Genomic DNA, 20280 nt, shown 5'->3' with positions numbered 1-20280 from the left:
GCAGCTCCATCACCGGGCGGTGGAACTAGGGACGGGAGCAAGAATGAGCCAGGGGCACAGGCAGGGAGCAGAGCGACTGCCCAGAGAAGGTGACTGCGGGAGGGGAGGGGAGAGGGCTACAATTGGGAACAGATGCCCTCAGAAGCTAATGACCTGACAAATGCTGCACTCGTAAAACAAATTCTTTAAAAAGGAAGCAAATGGAAATATAAGCTAGTGAAAGAATTTGCAGCAGCTGCCCTGAAACCATTTCTCACTTCATAAACAGGTCTGCATTGAAAAAACAGCCCCTTTCTTCTCGTTCTCCTTTGTGGTCCCCTCCTGTGCCCACCGGCTCTTTCAGGGCTGTGGCCTGCAGGTTTCCACCATGCCTTTGGCTCCGTGGACTTGTCCAGAGTCAACAGCACATTGCGTTCCCTCAACATCTGCGCCGGCACCAATTTGGGTTTTTTTGGGGTTTGTTGTTTTTTTGTTTTTTTGTTGGGTTTTTTGTGTGTGTGTGTCTTTTGTGGTATTTCTAGCTCTGTGCATCCTTGGCTGGAAACATTGAGTAAAGGCAAAAGGCAGAGGCCTCTGCCTTGCTGGGAGAAAAGCAGTGCCTGAAAACGGCCGGCAGCCCTGTGCCAGGCAGGGAGCAGAGAAGAGCAAGGCCTTCGGGTACAGCTCTTGCCCTTCTCCTTTTGCCCTGGGTCGCCAAAAACTGATGCCTTGGGAAGGCTGACCTGAAACAGAGACTGGACAGAGCTAGAGAATAAAGTAGGGATTTATTGAAAGGCCTCTAGGATCCACCTTGGGCAGGACAAGAGCCTGACCAGGGCTTACACCCAAGGTGGACTAAGAATGGTCACAGAATGGATGACAGGTTATGAGGTCTTACACCTTTATAAATTTTGGTCCATTTGCATGCTCGGGTTTAATTGTCCAGTTACAGCTCCGGGTTGTGTAGTCCCATCCTTCTTGTTCTTCCCTTCAGTCCACCCTTGTTTGTTCTTTTGGGCCTGAAAGTTGTCCTTGGTGTTCAGCAGGAGAAGGATTTGTTTTGTCTCCCTGCTCTGTGAAGAGAGCTGAGTGACACTTAATATGAGGCTCAGAACTGCACCCCTAGGCAGCACAGAATCCGAAAAACTTAACTGAAAGCTAAAACTTAAGGCACCATCCCCACTTATTGCCTGAAGCTGCAGCACCTCTGTCCCTGACTGAGGAGGACTGAGATCAGGTGCTGCACCTATTTCACTTGGTAACAGATAAAGCCAGGCTGATGGCTAACCAGTGTGGGAGCTGTTGTATTGCCCTTTGTATGTTTTGTCCCAATTCCGTCCCAGGTAATTAATTGACTGACTGCATTTCACTGATGGAGACCATAACCCTTTGACCAACACTGGTTCTAATTATGGAGTTGTGATGCCTAAATACTCAGTACCTAATGACTGCTCCTCAGTGGGAAGCTGCTGCAGTGAGGGGGAGGAGGAGGAGATATGGGTGATGCATTGCAAACTTCCCTGGGACCTCTCGTAACTTGCAGTGGTACTGAGGGGAAGGTTATTCCTCCCTTTATCTACATCTCACCTTGGTGGCCACAGTTGAGGCTGTAGAGCTGGACAGGTGTGTGTTGAGATGGTCTTGGTCCTAAAGAGATCAACATGAGCAGGCTTGGAGTGCTGTGTTGGGCTGGGGGAAGAGCAGAGGTGCTGAAGACCATCAGGGCAGAGGGGGAAGGTGACGGGAGTGGGGTTGAGGAGCCAGCTTGTCCCTTCCACCACAGTCTGTGGTGTAGCTGTATGGATATGAAGGGGGACTACACAGGGTCTGAAGAACATCTCAGGGATGATTCCCTAATATTTGCAGAGGTTTTCTCTTAGCTGAACCTTTCCTTGCAGTCAGAGAATCATCTGCGGATTCGCCAGTGTTCTATACAGAGTTTGACATTTCTGATTCAAAAGTTGTACAAAGATAAACCTTCCTCCTCCCCTCTCCTTGTCACCTCCCTCCTTTTATTCTCTTGGTCTACCTGCAATGAGCCCCTTTGGTGCTGGGCTGTGTGTATACTCTGGGCCTGTGTGCAAGCAGCACAAATTTTGGAATATTGTTGAGCTGTGCCTCCTTTCATCAGCTTGAAAGCGCATGGTGGTGGTTGGTGGGAAGATGTGGGGTTGGTATGAAGTCCAGCTAATACAGAGCTAGGATAATGTACTCTCCTGGCATCATTGTCAGGAGGCATCAAGCCTGGAAGAAACTGGAAGGTGTGATCTCCAGGCATCTGTGACCTGCCGAGCATTCATTCCACACAAGTGCCATCCAGAGAGAGCCTTTCCTTGCTGAAGTAGTCCTGGGACCCACTGGTTGATCCCTTCTCTGTTCTCCTCCACAGCTGTGTCCACGGTGCCTGCGTGGGATCAGGAGCCTGCACGCAGCCACTGCTTGCTCATGCTGCCACCCTCAACTGCAGCTCCAATGGCCCAGGGCACATGGCCTGTGCTGTCTCCTGTGAAAAGGGCTTTGTCCTCCACTCCAGTGGTGGGAAGAGGCTGGGCTCCACAGAGGTGAGTGGGCCTCAGGATGGCCAGTGGGACCAAGATGTAGATAAAAAACATTTAACCACCCTCAGGTGGTTGGAAAGAGCACGGACTACTTTGTTCCTCCAGCCCCAGCCTTCTTGCTGCTTTCCCATCACATCCCAGCTCAATGAAGCCCCCATGCTGGACCCCTGTGCTCATGGCTGGTGTTTCTGCTCTGGAGATCCCTCTCTTTCCCTTGCTGCAGTCCTAGTTCTACCAGTCCAGTGCTGTCTGCAGAGCACAGCTCTGTCAGGCTGAAAGCTGCTGCAGGTCATGTCCCAAGTCAAGGTGATACACTCCAGCAGAGGGAGAGGTAGATATTTCTGCTCTCCAGATGGGCTTTGCTTGGAGGGTTAAACATCCCTGGGATGTTTTCTCTCTTAAAGCTGAAGTTAGTGGCTCAGGAAAAAGTGAAGTCATTGCAGAGCAGCTATATTTAGAGGGAGCTGAGAGCATGGAGAGCTTTTCTTCCTTTGTGTTGCGTTGCAATAATGGCACAGAGGTCACCGTGAAAGAGTTTGTCCCACTTTCCAGAGGGTTGGGGGTTACCTCATAAAAGCCAGGAGCCAGCACAGCTCGCAGCTATTGACTGAGGAGACCTGGGATGATGTGTCCTTGGGAACTGAGCTGCCTTGGTCCAGGCAGTCACCTTGGCAGGGGTGTAGGCACACAGTGTCCTGTCCCTAGGCTGTTTCTAGAGGGCAGAACAGGAGTCCCTGGAGCTGAGCTGGTCTACATGGCAGACTGAGTGAGGGTCTGAGCTTGCTTGGGGCAGACAGAGGAAAGTGACTTGGGCCATGTCAGCAGGATGACATTTCCTCTCTTTGGAGGTCTGCTTGTGGCACCTGGCAGGCAGGTTTCCTGTGCTGCAGTGTTGGCCAGAAGAGAGGCGGGCACTGGGAAGTGCAGTAGGGCAGCTGGAGATGCGCTGCTCATCACTGGGAGGTTGTTAGTTACATGACCATGGGTCTGCAGGCCAAGGCCTACCCAGGGAAAACAAAATGTTCCAATTCTCTGAAATGAAACCACACAAAATAAGTCTGTCTCGGGTGACAGTTTTCCTGTGTTTGGCAGTGAGATGGGAAACTTCTGAGCAGAGCTTTACCAAGGGGCTGTCACAGCAGAGGGCAGCCTGCAAGTGCCCTGCCCTGAGCCCTCGCAGTGATATTACAGTGATGTCTGGCTTGTAACCCTATTCAGGAGAATGCACACAGCTCTTCTTCTGAGCATCCTTTCCACCTACTTCAGCTACACTAAGAGCCTGCTGCACACTTGGGAGTGCCAGACTCCGATTTAGCAATGTCCTTCAGAGCCACCACCTCCAGGTTCAATCAAAACCTGCTGGTTGGGAGGATAGGTCACACATGTTCAGCTGTACCAGCAGTGTGACTGTCCTCAGACAGTGAAGGGACATCAGGAATATTGGTCTGCAGCCCCTGGCTGAGGGCTGCTGGGCTGGAGTTAGCAGGGAATGGAAATCAAAGAACAGTTGGAGTTGGAAGGGACCTTTAAAAGATCACTTAGTCCAACCCCCCCCGTTGTGGCTAGGAACACCTTCCACTCAACCAGGTTGCTCCTAGCAAACCATCATCCACCACTCAATTTTGGTAGAGTCTGTAGCATATGTCGACCATACTCAGTGGTGGGACCATGGTGGTTTTTGATGTCAGGCAGCTCCCCAGCTGAGTAAGAGGGGCTGTATTATTAGGATTTGTAAATGACGTTGTAAGATTTCAATGGGGTCTGTGGGCTGAGGCATGAGGGAATTGGTACATTTATGGAAAAACAATCAATAGAAGAGCTTTCTGACAACAGCTGAAGACTTGATTTTTAGGGGAGGAAATTGCAGCACACAGAGCTGGGAATAGCTTACCTCAAGAGGTTTCAGTGTATCTTGAAGGGATTTTCCTTTTTTCCCTAATGTGGACTGGCACCATCCGGACAATGTAACATGCACAGATTGTTAACCCAAGGCACGTTAGCTGCTCTCACACCCCACACATCTTCCTGTGAACAGGTCAGGGCTTTGTGATTCGTTGTCCAGAGTGGGGAGAAAGGGCACACTGGGGAAGGAAAAAATGTTGGAGACCTCTCCTCATCCCTAAACTAAAGGTCAGACCTTTCTGCTGTGGTGGCACACCTGTAAATCAAAGCTCTCTTCAGGAGTCTGATGGAGCTTTGCTTTTTCTGCAGCAGGAGGTGGTGCTGACGTGCAGTTCAGGACAGTGGGACAGATCTGTGACCTGTGACCCTGTTGACTGCCGTGTCCCTGACCAGACCCATGTGTACAATGCCAAGTTCTCCTGCCCTGTGGGAACCACCTACCTGCAGAGATGCTCCTTCTCCTGCATCCCCCCAGCCAAGCTTCAAGGTATGGTCTGGAGTGTCAAGACATTTAACCACCCTTTTTGATGCCACCGTTCCATGCCTGTCCCAAGCAGTTCAAACAGAACATCGGTACTTGGAATTTCTCACTTATCCTGGATTTGCCAGCTGCATGGGCTCTTGAGAGACTTCTCAAAATGATGGGTATCCCTCCCCCTGGAGCAGAGACATCCTAGTGTGGGGATAATTCCCTCTGACTCCCATCTCCTGGCAGGCAGCCCTTCTCCATCCACCTCAGGGTGTAGCAATGTCCTCTCCTGATAACTGGTCCAGCCTCCAGTATTACAGTGATGGAGACAAGAAACATGCAGGCAGACAGAGAGGACTTCAGAGAGCCAGAAGTGGCTCTGTGCCTGGTGGCTGTGGGAAAGCCTGTGGTTCAGGGGGCCTGGGGCTGTATAAAGCCATAGAGACTGATGCCCACAGCTGTAGAGCAGTCTGGGAGATGTTCACCACCCAGACACACCATGGCCTGGCTTTCATTCTGCCGACTCCATCAGTAGCCGCAGGAATTTTTCAAGCCAAGTCAGAGAAAGAGAGCTACTGTTCTGTCTATGCAAGGGCTGATCTGGATGGGATTTCAGGGGTAATTGCCTTGAGAGCTTCTAGCATTGGGACTTTGTGAGTTTCCATCAGTGCCTTTGCTCTCAAAAGTCACATACAACAAATCATTTTAATGGGTGCCCTATTTTATGGAGACATTTATAGCTGAAATGTATGAGAATTGCTTACTTTTTTTTTTTTTAAGTTAAATCTAAGGAGCAAAAACTGCAGAGAATTAAGGTCTCATTTCATGACAGGGAGGATGGTGGCTGATCCCCAGAGTGAGCTGATCAATGGGTAGCATGCAAATGTCATCTCGACAACACAAATTCTGCATGAATTGATGCCCATTGCCTTGGGTTGGTCAACTGAGGGCAGGGCTTTAATCTGATCTTTCACTCCCAGCTGCCTCTTGGTCCTGCTGCAGTCACTGGGAGGTTTGCCATGGGCTCCCTCAGTGGGAAGGCATCCCCTCCATGGGCCCCTGGGTGACTTCCAGCATGATGGCTGGAGGTGCTTGGCCAAAACTGCCAAGCCATGTGGGTACAACCTAAGTGTCCAGCTGACACAACCGAGCCACTGAGGCAGGGACGTGCTCTATGCTTGTCCCCCCCAAACACTTGCATCCTTACAAGCAAGCTGTTGATGCTAATAAACGTGAAGAATAGGCAAGGAAAGAATGACATGGCTGTGTGACACTTGGAGTGGGAGCCTTGACCCATCAAGGAGCTTAGTAGAGATGTGATCTTCTCCCTGCCCCAAAAGTGTGAAAAGAAAGTGATGTTTGAAGGAACTGTAGAGCAGCAGGAACTGCACCACAAACATGCTGATCCAAACCTCTCACTAGGAAGAGTCCCATTCACTCCGGTCCAGCTTTTTTTCTTGCTCATCCATTCCCAATGAACTATCCATTATCCACGCCCTGTGGCACTTCCTGCAGGCACCCAAGCTGTGCAGTTTTGGCCACCCATTTAGCTGGGTCTGTCAGGGACAACAAAGAGCTGGACTGCAATACTCAACCCAAACCTCTAATGATGGGTGGTTTGAATCCTCAGCCACACCAGCAAAGCCTTCCACATCTGTCCTTGTGGCATTTTCCATCCTCCTGACTCTCAGGTTGCCCAGAGAGGTGGTGGGTTCCCCATCCCTGGCAATACTGAAAGCCAGGTAGGGCAGGCCTCTGAGCTGCCTGACCTGGTGGATGATGTCCCTGCCCATGGCAGAGGGAGGTTGGATTAGGTGGCCTTTAAAGGTCCTTTCCAGCCCAAACCATCCCATGATTCTATGATCTTGCAGTGCATCTGTAGTAGGGTATGACAGCTTGATCAGAGTAGGTAAGGACAAGCTGCAAAAAGCCGTTGGGGAGAATGAAGGTGGGCTGAAGTGAATATGACAGAGAGCTGTCTTACACAAAGGCCCCTGGCTACCCTGAGGCACCACAAAAGAGGGCAAGTTTAAGGGAAAGATTTGGGGAGATTGGCAGAACCAAGATCCGTTCTCCAGCCTCTAGAAGCTGACCCTGCCATACTTTCATCTACATTCAAGTATTTTCTGCTACAGCCTGACCAAGCAGGCGATGGCGTCCATGGTCTTCGTGTTTGTTGCCCCCTTTGGTATCAGTATACCAAACATACTCTAACGAGAGGACTTGTGCTGGTTGCTCTGAGCTCCCCTCAGCAGGGCTCCATTCCTGCCTCAGCTGTAACCCCACACACTGCTTCTCTTTCGGACTCAGGAACAAACCAGTGGCTCACCTGCCTGGAGGACGGTCTCTGGTCGCTGCCCGAGGCGTACTGCAAGCTGGAGTGCGACGCGCCTCCCGCCGTGGCCAACGCCAAGCTGCTGGTGCCTCAGTGCCTGCAGGGGAACCACGACGTGGGCTCAGTCTGTCGATACAAGTGCAAGCCTGGGTACCACGTGGCCGAGAGCACAGCAGACAAGCCTAAGAAGTAAGTCTGTGGCAGGTCTGTTATCACCATTTCTTCCCTCCTCCCGGTGTGCGCAAGGAGCAGAGGTGATAGGACAAGGGCAGTCTCGAAGACCTGGCTTGATTAGGTAGAAGGCAGAGCAGCTTGCTCTGATCACACAGATTTCTTGAAATACAAGAGGCATTCCCTGGTCCAGGTGAACCTGGTGGGAACAAGGTGCTGTTGCACACACAAGTGTATTAAGTACTTTAACGTGAAACTAACAGATCTTCCAGTGCACCTCAACGTATTTGTCACTCTGTGAAAGTTAAGCACCTAATCAAGTGTTTGCAGACTCCCAGCTAATTAGACGTTTACAAGATGCTGGCAGATTCCTGGAGCTTCTGTCTTTCCTAAAAGCGATAAAACATAGAGGTACTGTAAGAATGAATGGCTGCCTTCTGTCAGGGTTAACATCTCACCCACTGTGCCTCTTGGCTATATTTAATCTCTAGTATTGGCATTTCAATGGGAGAAGATTTTTCCTGATGCTTCGGGGAAAAATTCCTGGTGGTTCACTAGCCCTGCTCTCAGCCAATATCTGGATAGTGGGGGGTAAAGCAGAGTTTTGCGTGTGACACCTCCAGCTAAAGTCCCCATTTGGTTTGGTCACTAAAGATTCTCTGGCACTGCCTGCGTCCTCCCCAGAGTCTTGATTCTAGCCCAAATCAGGTAATTATGTGTTAATTGTTTAATGCTCCCTTCCAGTTTTAATTGGATGCAGACTTCATCTCTTCTTTGCTCTGGGGTAGAGTTGTTGTGCAGTGGGAAGCAGTTGCCAAATTTCTTGCCTTGTAATGAAGGAAGTGGTTTCTGTAAACAGCTTTTCACAGTGTTAGGACCATTTCTTGGGCCAAAGGGAGCTGAGCAAATTATGATTATGACAGTGATCACATGGACTGCTTTGAAAACTCTAGAGCAGCTTTTGTGCCTGTGGTGCTTCAGGCACTGGGCATTCAAAGAGATCCACTCAGCTTGCAAAGTTCGGCCCCCTCGGTCCTGCTGCAGCAAACTGCTGTAAAAATGATGACCCCTGGGAGATCCTGAGGCTCCTCTGATGTGTGAGTAAATTCCATATGGGTCTGAACAGCCTGTGAGACAAGTCAATGGAAATCATGCAAAGCGGAGAACGTTTTCATAGCAATGCACGTTGACATTGCATTTTCCCCTTTGCAATTGTTATTGCTGGTATTTCATCGGACATCTCTGATGGTGGAAGACAAAAACCACCTTAACAAAACCACAAAAAGCATTGCTTTCCTATCATGCAGATTAACTCCTATGTGAGTGGCCCAGCCCAAGCAAAAACCTTTCCTTGGACTTGCAGATGTTATTGTATTGTCTCATCAGGAGCTCTTAGTGTACACTCAGCATGAGTACAAACCCCTTGGTGTGGTGTAGCAGCTCTTAGACATTAAGACAGTTTCTGGATTGCTGGAAATCCTTCTGGTGTCTCAGCCCTGGCAAGGAGAGAGCGGGAGATGCCAGAGTGAGAGGTTGATCTCTTGGATCATGCCAGTTTTGGAGGAAGTGAGGTGGTGGGGAGTTCTGGAAGCAACCAACACTGATGTGGTCCAGGTTCCTCATGTGCAAGTAGAGTCTGAGCTGGTGATTTGACATCAGGTTTTTGGGGTCTTCTGAGGTCTCTCTGGGTTCAGAAAACTGAGTTCTTGATCTATTGTCTCCCTGTTGTCCACTGACCCAGCAAGCACAAGCCTTACTAAAGGATTTAGTGTCATACAGGTGTTGATGTAGGTAAAGAAGCAAGACCCTCTATGTGTACTTTATACTGGACAAAGTCAAGCATAATCTGTGGCTGACAACAAAGATTCCTCATGCCCACTAACTAGCTCACCCTTGGAAATACAGTCAGGCTTCTTTTGAATTATTCTTCTAGCTCTATTTTTGCTCCTCACGTGGAGTTGCCCACCTTATGCAGGTGTAAACCATGTTTGGGATCCAGCTGTCTCTGTGACTGAAGATAATCTTGGACACAGATGTTCATGCAATTACCTCACTTCTATTTTTTAGTTGATTTTTACTGCAGGAGCTGTAAGGATGCTTAGAAGGGGCTGAGGTCATAGTTGAAATTCATTTCCCATAGTTTAAGTGGAAGAGAAAGGGAATGAAGAAATCAATTGGTTTGGAGATGCTTTTGTCTATTAACCTGGATGAGGAAAGGCCCCTGGGGAATCACTGCTTGTCAACGAGGGATTCTTCAGGAAATACTGATGGTGTAATCAAGGTCCTGCCAGAAAGTTGCTGCCTTCCTGCTGGCAGGTTCATCTGACTGACAATGCTGACATGAAGGGTAAAGCTTCTTTGACTCTTCCTAAAGAAGATCTGTTATCAGCCTGGAGAGGCCACATAACAGCCCGGCTTCCAGCTGCCAAGCTACTTCACTTCTAGTTCCAAAATAGAGGGAACAAGGGGAACTTAACATGTGCATTTGTGGTTTGTGATGGGAGCTTTCTGGATTTAGGCAGAACCTGTTCCATGGCAGTGCTAACCCACCACCTGGATCACACAAAGATGTGGACTCTCAAGGAGAAATGTTCAGCATCACCCAGAGCTGTAGCATTGAAAAGTGCTGGCCTGTAAGTCAGGGGTCAGATACGCTGGGGGAAAGGGCATCACCCCCACAGTGTTTCTTGCTGTTGCTTCCAGCATGAAGTGCCACCTGAAGCAGATCTCTGAGAGGAATAGACAAGATCCGGTTGGATGAGGCTTGGAGAAACTTGGTCTAGTAGAAGATGTCCCTGTCGACGGCAAGATGATCTTTAAGGTCCCTTCCAATCCAAAGCAATTCCATGATTGTGTGATAATAGCTAGGAGATCCTTTAGAGGAGCACTCTAGTGTTGAGAGGATGCTCTCATTCTGGGGACCTAAAACGTCAGCCCCTTCAGGGGACTTTTATTTACCCACTGCGGGATGATTCCTTGGAGGGAAGACATTTGAGGATCTCAAAGCTGCCTTTGTGAGCTCCTGCTAGCTTGAAGGAATGAAGCAAAGAACCACGTTGGTATTTTCAGGCAGATGTGAATGTCTCAGCCTGCATTTTGAGATCAATGGAGCCCAGCAGAGTCCTCAGGGAGCTTCCATGGAGATGTCGACCCCTCTTCCTTCTCTCCTTGTTCAAAAATAGCAGAGACCATGGAAAAAGGAGAGGAAGTGGGAGAATGTAGAGGAGAAAATGAGGACTGGAAGGAGTTAGCAGACTGGGGACTGGAAACAAAACCAAGTTCACAGTGGGGCAAGCAAGGCAGCCTAATCCAGGAGCACTGCAGTGTGTGGTGGGCACAAAAGCACTCAGTGCCCCTGCCTGTATCTTTCCCCTTCCAGATAAAAGGCAAACACAGCTAACAACCACAACACAGCTAGCAGCTTTAGGTGCATTTGTCACCATTCCTACACAGCAAACCCACTCCCCCTGCCAAGCTGGCTGCCGCAGAAGATGGCTGGATCCCTTCCAGGCTTTACATGTTCACCTCCTGGAGCCGGGCAAGTGCTCATGCCTTTACCTCAGATACAGCCCTTGCTGGCCTCAGACATCTCCCTCTCCTCCTCTGTCCATTAGGCTTGCCTGGTTGGTTGGAGGGTTGACTCCAATTTTCCTGGCTTCCTTGTTAATTCTCAAGGAGTGCCACTAACCCAGATCAGAAGAAGTTTGGGGGGTGGGAGGAGGTCCAGAAATTTCAAGCTCTTATGAAGTTGTGTATATTTCTGTATATACTTTTTTTTTAAGCCTCTCCCTTCCCTTCTCCATGCTTCCACATGAACTGCTTATTTCATATATGTGGGACTGGTCCTCTCCCCACCCTCTGCCCCGGGGTCAGCCTGGGCTATAACTGTGTTTGAAGTCCCTAGATGGATGCTGGCAGTGGGTTAAGCCTCAGAGCAAGGTGGTCTGGGGGAGAGGAGTGAGAGGCCATGCACGGTGCTGGGTCTGACTGGGGTCACTCCAGCACCACATCAAAACAAGGAGCCCCTGTGAGAATGATGGGGCTGCAAACCACAGAGCCTGCACCTGAGCAAACTGCAGCTGCCACAGCGTGTCCTCTCCATGCCTGACCCCTCTCCCCAAGCCTTCCTGGGCACAGGGCCTCTGCCATGCTTTGGAGAGCAACAGGGAGGTGGAGTGGCCAGTGAAAAGACACATGTGGCTGGGATGCTCCTGGTCTTTTAAGGAGTTTGCTCAGTGCTTGAGGTATTGCTGTTGCAGTGACTTCACACTACCAGTTTGTTTCTGCCTCCATAACCCCCAGTGCTTTACCCCTACCAAGTCCTCCAGCTGGATCCACACCCTCTGAGCCAGGAAGTTCAAGAAGGGGAAAATGCTACTTGCAGAACTGGATATCCAACATGGATTAGTACTTCTTGGCATGTGCCTTTGCTTACCTTTAAACTTGGGCAGAGCAAAGCATTCAGTCAAATTTGGGAGAAGGCAAAGTCTGATGGGGACATCTTTGCAAGACAGTGACTATCATTCTCATGGAAAGGGCAGGCAAACAAGAAAGTTAAATGAGGAATGGACTGAAACCACAAATGCCTACAATGGAATTCAGAGTCCCTTCACCTCGCCAGCTTTCTGAAAGACTTCATAGCTGCAGTTCCCTCTGTTAATTCAAGGCTGCTGCTGTAGGGGGGATACAGCAGCAACCATCACTGCTCACACCACAGCCATCCTCACTTTTCAGCTGAACTGGAGGGAAGATTTGTGCAAAGCTCTGTGCCAGTGGACTTGCTGTGTCCCATTCCCTACCCCTGTGTTACCTGCTGGAGCCCACGTTCACCTTCGCAGGAACCCACTGCCCCTTTGTACAGTATTGAGAAAAAACAGATCCCTGGTTTCTGAAGGGAAAAGGGGTCTCTCCAAGAGCTGCAAGTATTTTAAAATATGAGAATGCTGCAAAAACCTCTAAAATGTCTCATCCAGGAGCTCCAACCAGAAATCTGATAGGGAACACCCCTGATCTGGCAGTGGGGTGGGTGCAAATGGGATCCCCCTGCTTCTCCAGGCTGTGTGACCCTGCCCCATGTGTGGAGGCACAGCTGGGTGGCCCCACAAAATGTCATGACCCTCCACCAGGTGTTGGGGGCACATGGGTGGCCCCACACTCTGTCTGCTGCCTCTCAGAACAAAGGGCAATTTAGTGCCTTCCCCCGGGGTTTCTCTAACCCCTGGCGGCCCCCTCCACATACCTGTGGCAGGCTATAAACACCCTAACGTGGTGCCTGGAGCCCTGCCTGCTGGCACCTGTGGTGGGAGAGGGCAGGGGCAGGCAGCTGCACTGTGCTGTCTAGTAAAGGAGGACAGGAGCTGGGGGAAAAGTCTCATTAAGGACGGAGGAATCAGCTCTGGCTCAGGTAAAGCCCATCAGGGCAGTGACATGGCCTCTGCTGGGAGTAGTCCTTGGCCAGCCTGATGCCTCACCAGCTTTGATGCCTCTGTGTAAAAGATGTGGTGTCTCTGTCACTGCCAGGGGCGGGTGATTGAAAAGTGGGTGGGCTCCACTCTTGGGCTTTTTCTTTCTTTCTTTTCTTGGCAAGTAGTTTGTGTCTGGGCTGTTTTAGCAGCATAGGGTGGTACTGGTCTGCTGCGGCACAGCAGCCCCTTGGCGAGAGCAAGATTGACAGATCTGGCTGGAGTACAAAGAGGAGCCTCAGGAGTAGCTGGGCACAGGCCAGAGGATTTACTGGTGGAGGCAAACTCCATCCAGCAAAATATGCAGCTACTGGCGGTGGGACAAAGCAGACCAGGACCTGCAGGGACTGTGGGAGGAATGGTTTGGGGGGCACCACAAGAGGTGGGGAGCAGTGGGATGGCGAGTGCAAAGGACATGCATCCAGTGCTCCTAGATCAGTGCAGATTCCCCAGGGAGGAGGAAAAAGGTCCTGTTTAAGCATGGGGTGTGCCTTTGGAAGGTGTGAGGATTTTGTGGGATTGATGGTGAAGAGATTGTATGGGAAAGTCCTACACATGGAGAGCGTGATTGTGCTCCAGGAGAGATGTCTTCAAGTCTGCTCCTGACATCTGTGGGATGCCTGGTGCAGCCAAGGTGCAGTGTTTGGGGTTCTGCAGGCCAGTCTGGTGTCTGTGTTTCCCCAGGAAGTTCCTGAAGGTCCAGTGCCTGGAGAGTGGGCAGTGGGAAGAGGGACACTGTGTCCCGGTCGTTTGCAAGCCCCCGCCCCCCGTCTTCGAGGGCATGTACAACTGCACCCAGGGCTTCGAGCTGGACAGCCAGTGTGTCCTCAACTGTGAGCAGCAGGGACAGCAGGTGGGTGTCTGGGGTGGAGCAGGCATTGACCACACCTTGTGTTTCAGAGCATCTGCAAAGTGCAGGGCTCCCTGTGCCCTGATGTGTAGAGGGGCCCTGCAGCAGTTTGACCTATCCCCAAGGCCAAATACCCTTTTACCACCAAAGAGCAGACCCTCTACAAGCCCAAAGCTGTTCTTGCTGGGCCCCATACACGGCACCAGGTGCACCACTGCCTGGGGATGCTCATCTGCTTCCTGGGGACCTTGTCTGGAAAGCAGTGGTCCTAAGTAAGCTGGCTTATTTTGGGTGAAAAGGGTCAGAAAGTGTAAGTAGAGGGTTTCCAGTAGGTTTTGGGATCTGCTGTGAAAGCATTCACTTGGGATGATGGCCAAGCTTGCTTAGGCAGTTGTGCTAACCGAGGGAGGGGCTTTCCCTGGACCTGGAGGCTGCTGCCTGCCAGCTCTTCCAGCCAGGTATCTTATCAACACCTGGAAAGGGTCTTGTCAAAAGAAGTGTGGCTGATTCCCTCTGATGGGATCCAGCAGCAGCTGGGAAGCAATTGGCTTTCTGCTCAGTGCACACAGGCTGGACCAGATGGCTGCAGCCCAGCTGCCTTGGGGAACTTTTCTCTGGATGTGGCTGGTGGGATGGATGTCCTTGCACCCGGGAGATGGGCAGTGGCCAAGCAGGGTGAGTAACAGCAGCTGCTCTCCCTCTGCTTTGCAGGTTCCCATCGTCTGCACCAAGGAGGGCTTGTGGACAGAGGAGTTCAAACTCTGTGAGAGCTTGAGGGGCACCTGCCCACCACCCCCGGAGCTGAACTTCGTGGAGTACAAGTGTGAGCAGGGCCATGGCATAGGTGAGGGCAGATGGAGACCAAACTTCGTGTTGACTCAATCATCCCAGAGGGCTGACAGTTACAGTGACTCTTCCTGTACAAATCCTTGCTAAATAGGAAAAAGACCCTCTGTTTTCTCTTCCATCATCTTTATAAACACAGAGCCAGGGGTGGCTTTAGCCCTGTGCTCACCCTGGTTGCGCTAAATCTAAAGCTCTCTCCAGCATTAAGCATCTCTCTTTTCAGAAGCAGCAGGGATTGTCTTTAGGGCAAACCCAGCTCCTCGCATTCATTTTCCTGATCTGTACCCCTCCATCTTTCCTGAGGTCTCTCCGCTTGCTACTACTGTTGCTGTTGCAGGGTTAATGTGACAAGTCCTAGATTAAAACCATAAAAGCTGCAGTGACAATTGAGTGTAACAGGGCACTTTCACCAGATGAGGGACCGCATCATCCATTTCTGTCTGCAGGACTTGATTGCCTTGTGCTTTCAGGAAAAGCTGCAACACTCAGCCATGGTTGTTGCATCTGGTCTAGCATCCCACTGGACAGGATGCTTGAGCACAGCCCATATTACTCTGAAGAAAACACACCAGTCATCCCAGCCTGGTTAAACCAGGCTGAGGACAGTCTAATTACAGGGACTACTGAGGTTAAGCTCAGGACAGACCTGATGTGAGGCAAAGATTAGAGCTGGGATCCCACATGTTTTTCCAAGGTGGTTTTTACAGCTTTCTTTTTCTTCATGGGTCATGGGAAGGCAGTGGGAATTCTCTGTGGTAGAAAAATTATGAAAGACGCTTCTTAACATGTCAGCAAATATCATATAACACCCAGGCCAGACTTATTTTTGTGCTGGGCCCCATGTCCTGCCATCAAGGTTGGAATATTTGTCTTAGGTTGTGTTCAGTTTTCCATTCATCTGGGAGAAGAGAACTGGGCACAACTCCTGTAGGCTTGTGGTTAAATCAGGATTTGGGGGAGGAATTGCTATCCCAGGCTGGGAGGAAAAGGGTCCCCTCCACATCTGTCTCTACCATCAGTGGTGGTATCCTACAAGACATTGATGCCTGGCTCCTGGTAAGGTCCTCAAGGCTCTCCCTCCTCCCACAGGTGCTGTGTGCATTCCTTCCTGTATCATTCCTCCCAGTGACCCCGTCATACTGCCCAAAAATGTCACTGCTGAGACCATGGATCACCGGCTGCAGCCCACCAGAGTCCAGGTAAAATTAGGGGAGATGAATTCTTCTAGCAGGGGGGTTTCTGGCAGGTTAGAGAGGGGAACCTCCTTCCCTCATCATCTGGTGTTCTAAACCAAAATCTCTACCTCAGGTGGAGAAGGGTAAGACTTGTAAAGACAAGCAGTGAATGCTACTATGCATCCTCCTGCTCTCCTATACCAAAGTTCAGCGTAGTTATCAGCTCCCAAGCCAGCTTTCAAGGAATTGCAGGATACCACAATGTATGAAGTTTAATGCAAGAATCCCACTGATTTTTCAGGATGCACTGTGTGCCTAAACCTGTTAAGCTGCTGTTTATTGTCAGCCAGTGTGCTGGGAGAGCAAAAGCCGTCTCTGGTACAGTGTAAGCCTGGGTCCCCAATTATCTGGCAGTGGAGATGCAATCCTAGGCAGACATTTCCCTGCCAAGGAAGAGGCAGGGCACTGTCAGCTGAAAGGTGTCTCCAGCTGCCAGGACCCGCTGGCCAGCCGGGTGCCTCTGCTGCTGGAACAGGGGTGCCTTTCCCTCCCCACCTCTTACTCATTTTGTAGGCAAAGCAGCTCAAATAGCTCAAATAGTTTCGATCCTCGTGGCACGACTTTACCAAGAAGCAGCTCTGCTGGGGTAATATTTCTTGAAATAAAAACGAGATGTATAAGGAAGGAGGTGGAACAAAGAAAAGCAAACAATCTTCCCAGGAGCCAGTGCTCCCATCCAAATGCTTTCCCCTCCTCCTGGGAAGCCGCAGGAGGCCCAGCATCATGCCTGTGGATACTACTGTGCGTTGCCTTGAATCAGACCCACGGCGGACGGACGGCTGCTGGGGGGGTGAGGATGCCTGGGGCGTGTGGGATGGTTAAGCACGAGCCTTGGAAGGAGTCCTTGCCTTTGAGGGATCAGATGGCTTGGCCCGTTGAGGCAGTGGCGTTCGGCTTCCCTTTCACCACCACTGCAGGCTTTCGTGCAAGGGAGGCATTTTGCAGAGGGGAGGAGGAGGGAGAGGAGACGCTATTTTAAGAAGGACGTCTGTCCTTTGCCAGGAGCTCTCTCCCTGGACCATCTTGTTTTCCTCTCTGTCCTGGCTTCTGTCTCTGCTCCCTGCTTGGCTCCCCCAAGCTTCCAACAGTTTGCTGTTCCCGGGAGCCGCCATGCTCCATGAGATGGAGAGGATGGGGCAAAACAACACCGGGGAACCGCAGAGGCCACTCAGAGAAGGCACAGTCCTGTTTTGCTTTCAGCTCTGATTCATTGCATCCCACAGCTGAGCAGGTTTGTCTCTCTGCCCTTATTCCCCAGCCTGGAATACGAGTATACTAATATGAGTATGCTAAAATGGCATCCGAGTTGCACAACAACCACATACAAAGCAGCTCCATGGGGTTGGGATGCACACATCCTCTTGGCTGAGCAGGAACTGGTGGGCTCTGGAATGCCCCAGTCTTTGCCCCGTTAGTCTGGCTCTCTCTGGGACTGCCGTCCCTGTGCTAGCCGAGGAGGGCCAGGACCTCATCCTGCTCCAGCCTCATCGCAGTCTTGACCAAAAATACTGCAGAAGGATCTGCAGCTGGTCTGTGTGGGCAGAGCTGGCCCATCCCTAGCTGCCGTGCCACCTGGGTATGCTGGAGCCGGTCTTCCTGCCACTGAACATATCAAACAAGAAGCTGGGAGAAAACACACCTACCCCTCTGTGCAATTCCCGTGCTGTGAAGGGCATCCTAGGACACTTTCACAGGCCAGACGCCGTTTTATGGGGCCTCAGATTTCAAAGCCTGCCTGAGCTTTACAAGGAGGAAATTGCATGTGCGGTGGGGCTTCTCTTCCCCCTGTGTAATCGTGAGTGTTCCCCACAAACCCCAGCTAAATGAGCAGGGCAGTGTGTTCCAGGGCCGGGAAACTGAGCCCTTCACATCTCGCTCTTGTGTCCATCTGGCTGCAACAGCTGAGTCTGTGCCTTGTAAATACCAGTGAGAACCTCAGAGTGACCGTGAGTCTGGTGTATCTCCTTCAAGTCAGGTCTGGGAAGATGAGCCCCCCCCAGGACACAGTTTTCAGAGCCTGAGCAGGGATCAGTGAGCCAACTGTTGTAGGCACTGAATGATGACCAGCTGAGAAGCTGGTGAATTCAGCATCACACAGAGGCATGATGGTAGACTTCAGCCTCTTGTGGCTTACCCCCAGCAGCAGCTCCTGGCCAAGTCAGACACTACAGTGGCACTGCCAGCCAAACCCACTTCTCAGGTAGTCCCTGTCCTTTCCCTTTGTCCTCTTCCAGTTTTGTATCAATATAGAAACACAGAATCACAGAGTGGAAAAGACTTTCAAGCTCAGCAAGTCCAACCAATATACATCCACATATATCCCGTATACGTGTCTGTGTATCTGGCCTCTGCCTTGAACAATGTACCCTGGTCTGTGGGTTCCTGTTGCAGGAGACCGTCTAGCTTCAGAAAGCACTGCTGGCTGTTTCCCTGCCCATCCACCTGGCCTAACTGCTGTTTTCTCTCCCCAGAACATCGTGTGCACGGGCAGGCTGCGGTGGCATCCGGACCCCTCTGTCATCCACTGCATCCAGTCATGTGAGGTAAGGCCTCCCTGCCTCCAGCACAAGCTGCCTGCTCCTTGCAGGAGAGCCCCTGGCAGTGAAGACTTGCTCCAGCACAAACCAGACTTCTTTGACCTTATGTTTGCTCCAAGCTGGGCCAGGGCTTGCTGGATGAGCAGAGGAAGCATCCTTGGGTAGAGTCCCCCCAGCCAGAATCATGCTGGGGAGCAGGAGCTGCACAGTAACCCATTTCCTTCCTTGCCTGCTTCTTTTTGGCCAGACCAGGCAGAATATTCTAGCAAAAGGATTTCACTGGCAAGGGGTATCCCCCAAAAGCCTGAGCTGACTCCAAGCTGGAATATTTCCCTAACCAGAACCGCAGTTCTAGAGTAACATGGGTCCAGAAAAGCCCTGTGTGACTCACCTGTCCAAATCAAACAATCAGGATTTCCAGCCTTGTGTATGCAAAACAAACTGCTACTGAAGAATCTGCAGACAAAGAATTTCTTGCAGAAATTGGTTAGCCACTCATTTAGCTTTGAATAATGACCAGGCAGGAGAAAATCATAGGCAGCCTGGAGTCAATTCACAAAGGAAATTAAAAATAGGCAGTCTTTGTCAAGCACTAGTTGTTATTATGATTGAGGATAAAAGGAAAAAGGGGGGAAATTTTGGAATGTTGTATGCTGAAAATTTGGGATTTTTACCAAAAAGGAAAATGTAAATGGAGTTTGCGCACCAAAAATAGCTTTGGGGTTTGCTGATTGTATTTTTTTTTCTTGTGCCCATTTCGATGCAAATGATTGCTTTTCCTCACTGGTTCTGCTGAGCTCAGCCCTTTGTCGACTGAAGTGTGGGGAAAAGGGCAATGTTACAGGGGGCACGTCCCCAGGAAGGAAACCTCATGGTCTACAGAAGGTGCAGCAGTTATTTCCCAAATTCAGTGTCTGTGTTGTGCTTGTCTGCTGCAAGACACAGGCAGAAAGAGTGGGGCAATGAGGTGCTGTGTGCTAGAGAGGTGTTGGGTGATTGAGTACCAGGAGTTAGTGATCCTCTGACATTTTGGGAGCTCTGTGTCTTCTAAACCACATATTTTAGCACAAATCTGGGGTAATGTGTTTGAAATGGGATGGCTTAAGTGGAAGAGCAGACCAGATGATTGAGTGATTGTCTCTGTGGTGGTTCTGCTAGCAAGAAAGAATTTCTTGAGCTCTCTGGGGCTAGGTCCTTTCAAAAAAGAAGCTGATGGAGTGTGAGGTGTTTCTTCTTCCCTTCCTGTGCAGCTCAGGTGGCAGAAACCTGACACAATTGTGAGGCTTCTCCCTTAGGCTCAGGTACACCAGACTGACCCTAGTTGTTTCCTCCTCTGTGGTTCCTGTGCTTCACCTTGGGTCTGTGGGTTCAGTGAGAGATCCCATAGGAAATTATGAAAAATGCCAGTTTATTTATTTGTGTGTGTGTGAGAGGGAGAGGCACTGAGTCCCTGAAGTCCCAGTGTAAGTCACTGTGCTCTCATTAACCACCCAAACATGCTCACAGTCAGCATGAGCTCTTTCTGTTCCTCGTTGCTTGTCACCCTCCTTTACTGTTAGAAATGAGCCCCAGGCAGGACTCTTGGCACACAGGAGGTTAACCAAGCCAAAATCTTGCAGTGTCCCACCAGAAAATGGAGAGATTCCATGTTCTTCATCACCCTTGTAGACTTTTTAATGCTTTTTCTGCTTTCAATTATTGTTTCATGAGGAATGACCAAGCAGTCAGTACATACTCTTCCATCCAAGGTCTCACCAAAGCCCTGCATAAAGCTTCCTCATGCTGGAAAAGTCGCTTTTGATGGGACACAGGACTATATCTGTTGTTTCTGCAGTTACATCAGTCTGGCAGTTCAGATATCCTGAGGTCAGCAAGAACACCCAGATCTTTCTCTTCCTCCTTTGTTTCCAACTGATGAGCACCAAGCTAACAACAG

General features: G+C 50.4%; 1 protein-coding gene across 1 annotated transcript in view; it reads left to right on the top strand.

The window, feature by feature from the left end:
* Positions 1-20280, top strand: part of PAPPA2 (pappalysin 2) — an 88255-nt gene that overhangs the window by 55476 nt on the left and 12499 nt on the right. The window contains exons 14-20 of the mRNA XM_066192161.1: positions 2369-2540; positions 4749-4926; positions 7219-7432; positions 13561-13729; positions 14438-14570; positions 15662-15771; positions 18279-18350. Of these exons, the coding sequence (XP_066048258.1) occupies positions 2369-2540; positions 4749-4926; positions 7219-7432; positions 13561-13729; positions 14438-14570; positions 15662-15771; positions 18279-18350 (1048 nt within the window). The remainder of the gene's footprint in view (positions 1-2368; positions 2541-4748; positions 4927-7218; positions 7433-13560; positions 13730-14437; positions 14571-15661; positions 15772-18278; positions 18351-20280) is intronic.

This window comes from Chamaea fasciata, unplaced genomic scaffold (assembly GCF_029207755.1).
Source record: "Chamaea fasciata isolate MVZ Bird 193981 ecotype frontalis unplaced genomic scaffold, bChaFas1.0.hap1 SCAF_10, whole genome shotgun sequence".
Taxonomy (NCBI): domain Eukaryota; kingdom Metazoa; phylum Chordata; class Aves; order Passeriformes; family Sylviidae; genus Chamaea; species Chamaea fasciata.
Note: the sequence above shows the minus strand (reverse complement) of the source record. Positions and strands in the feature narration are given on the sequence as shown.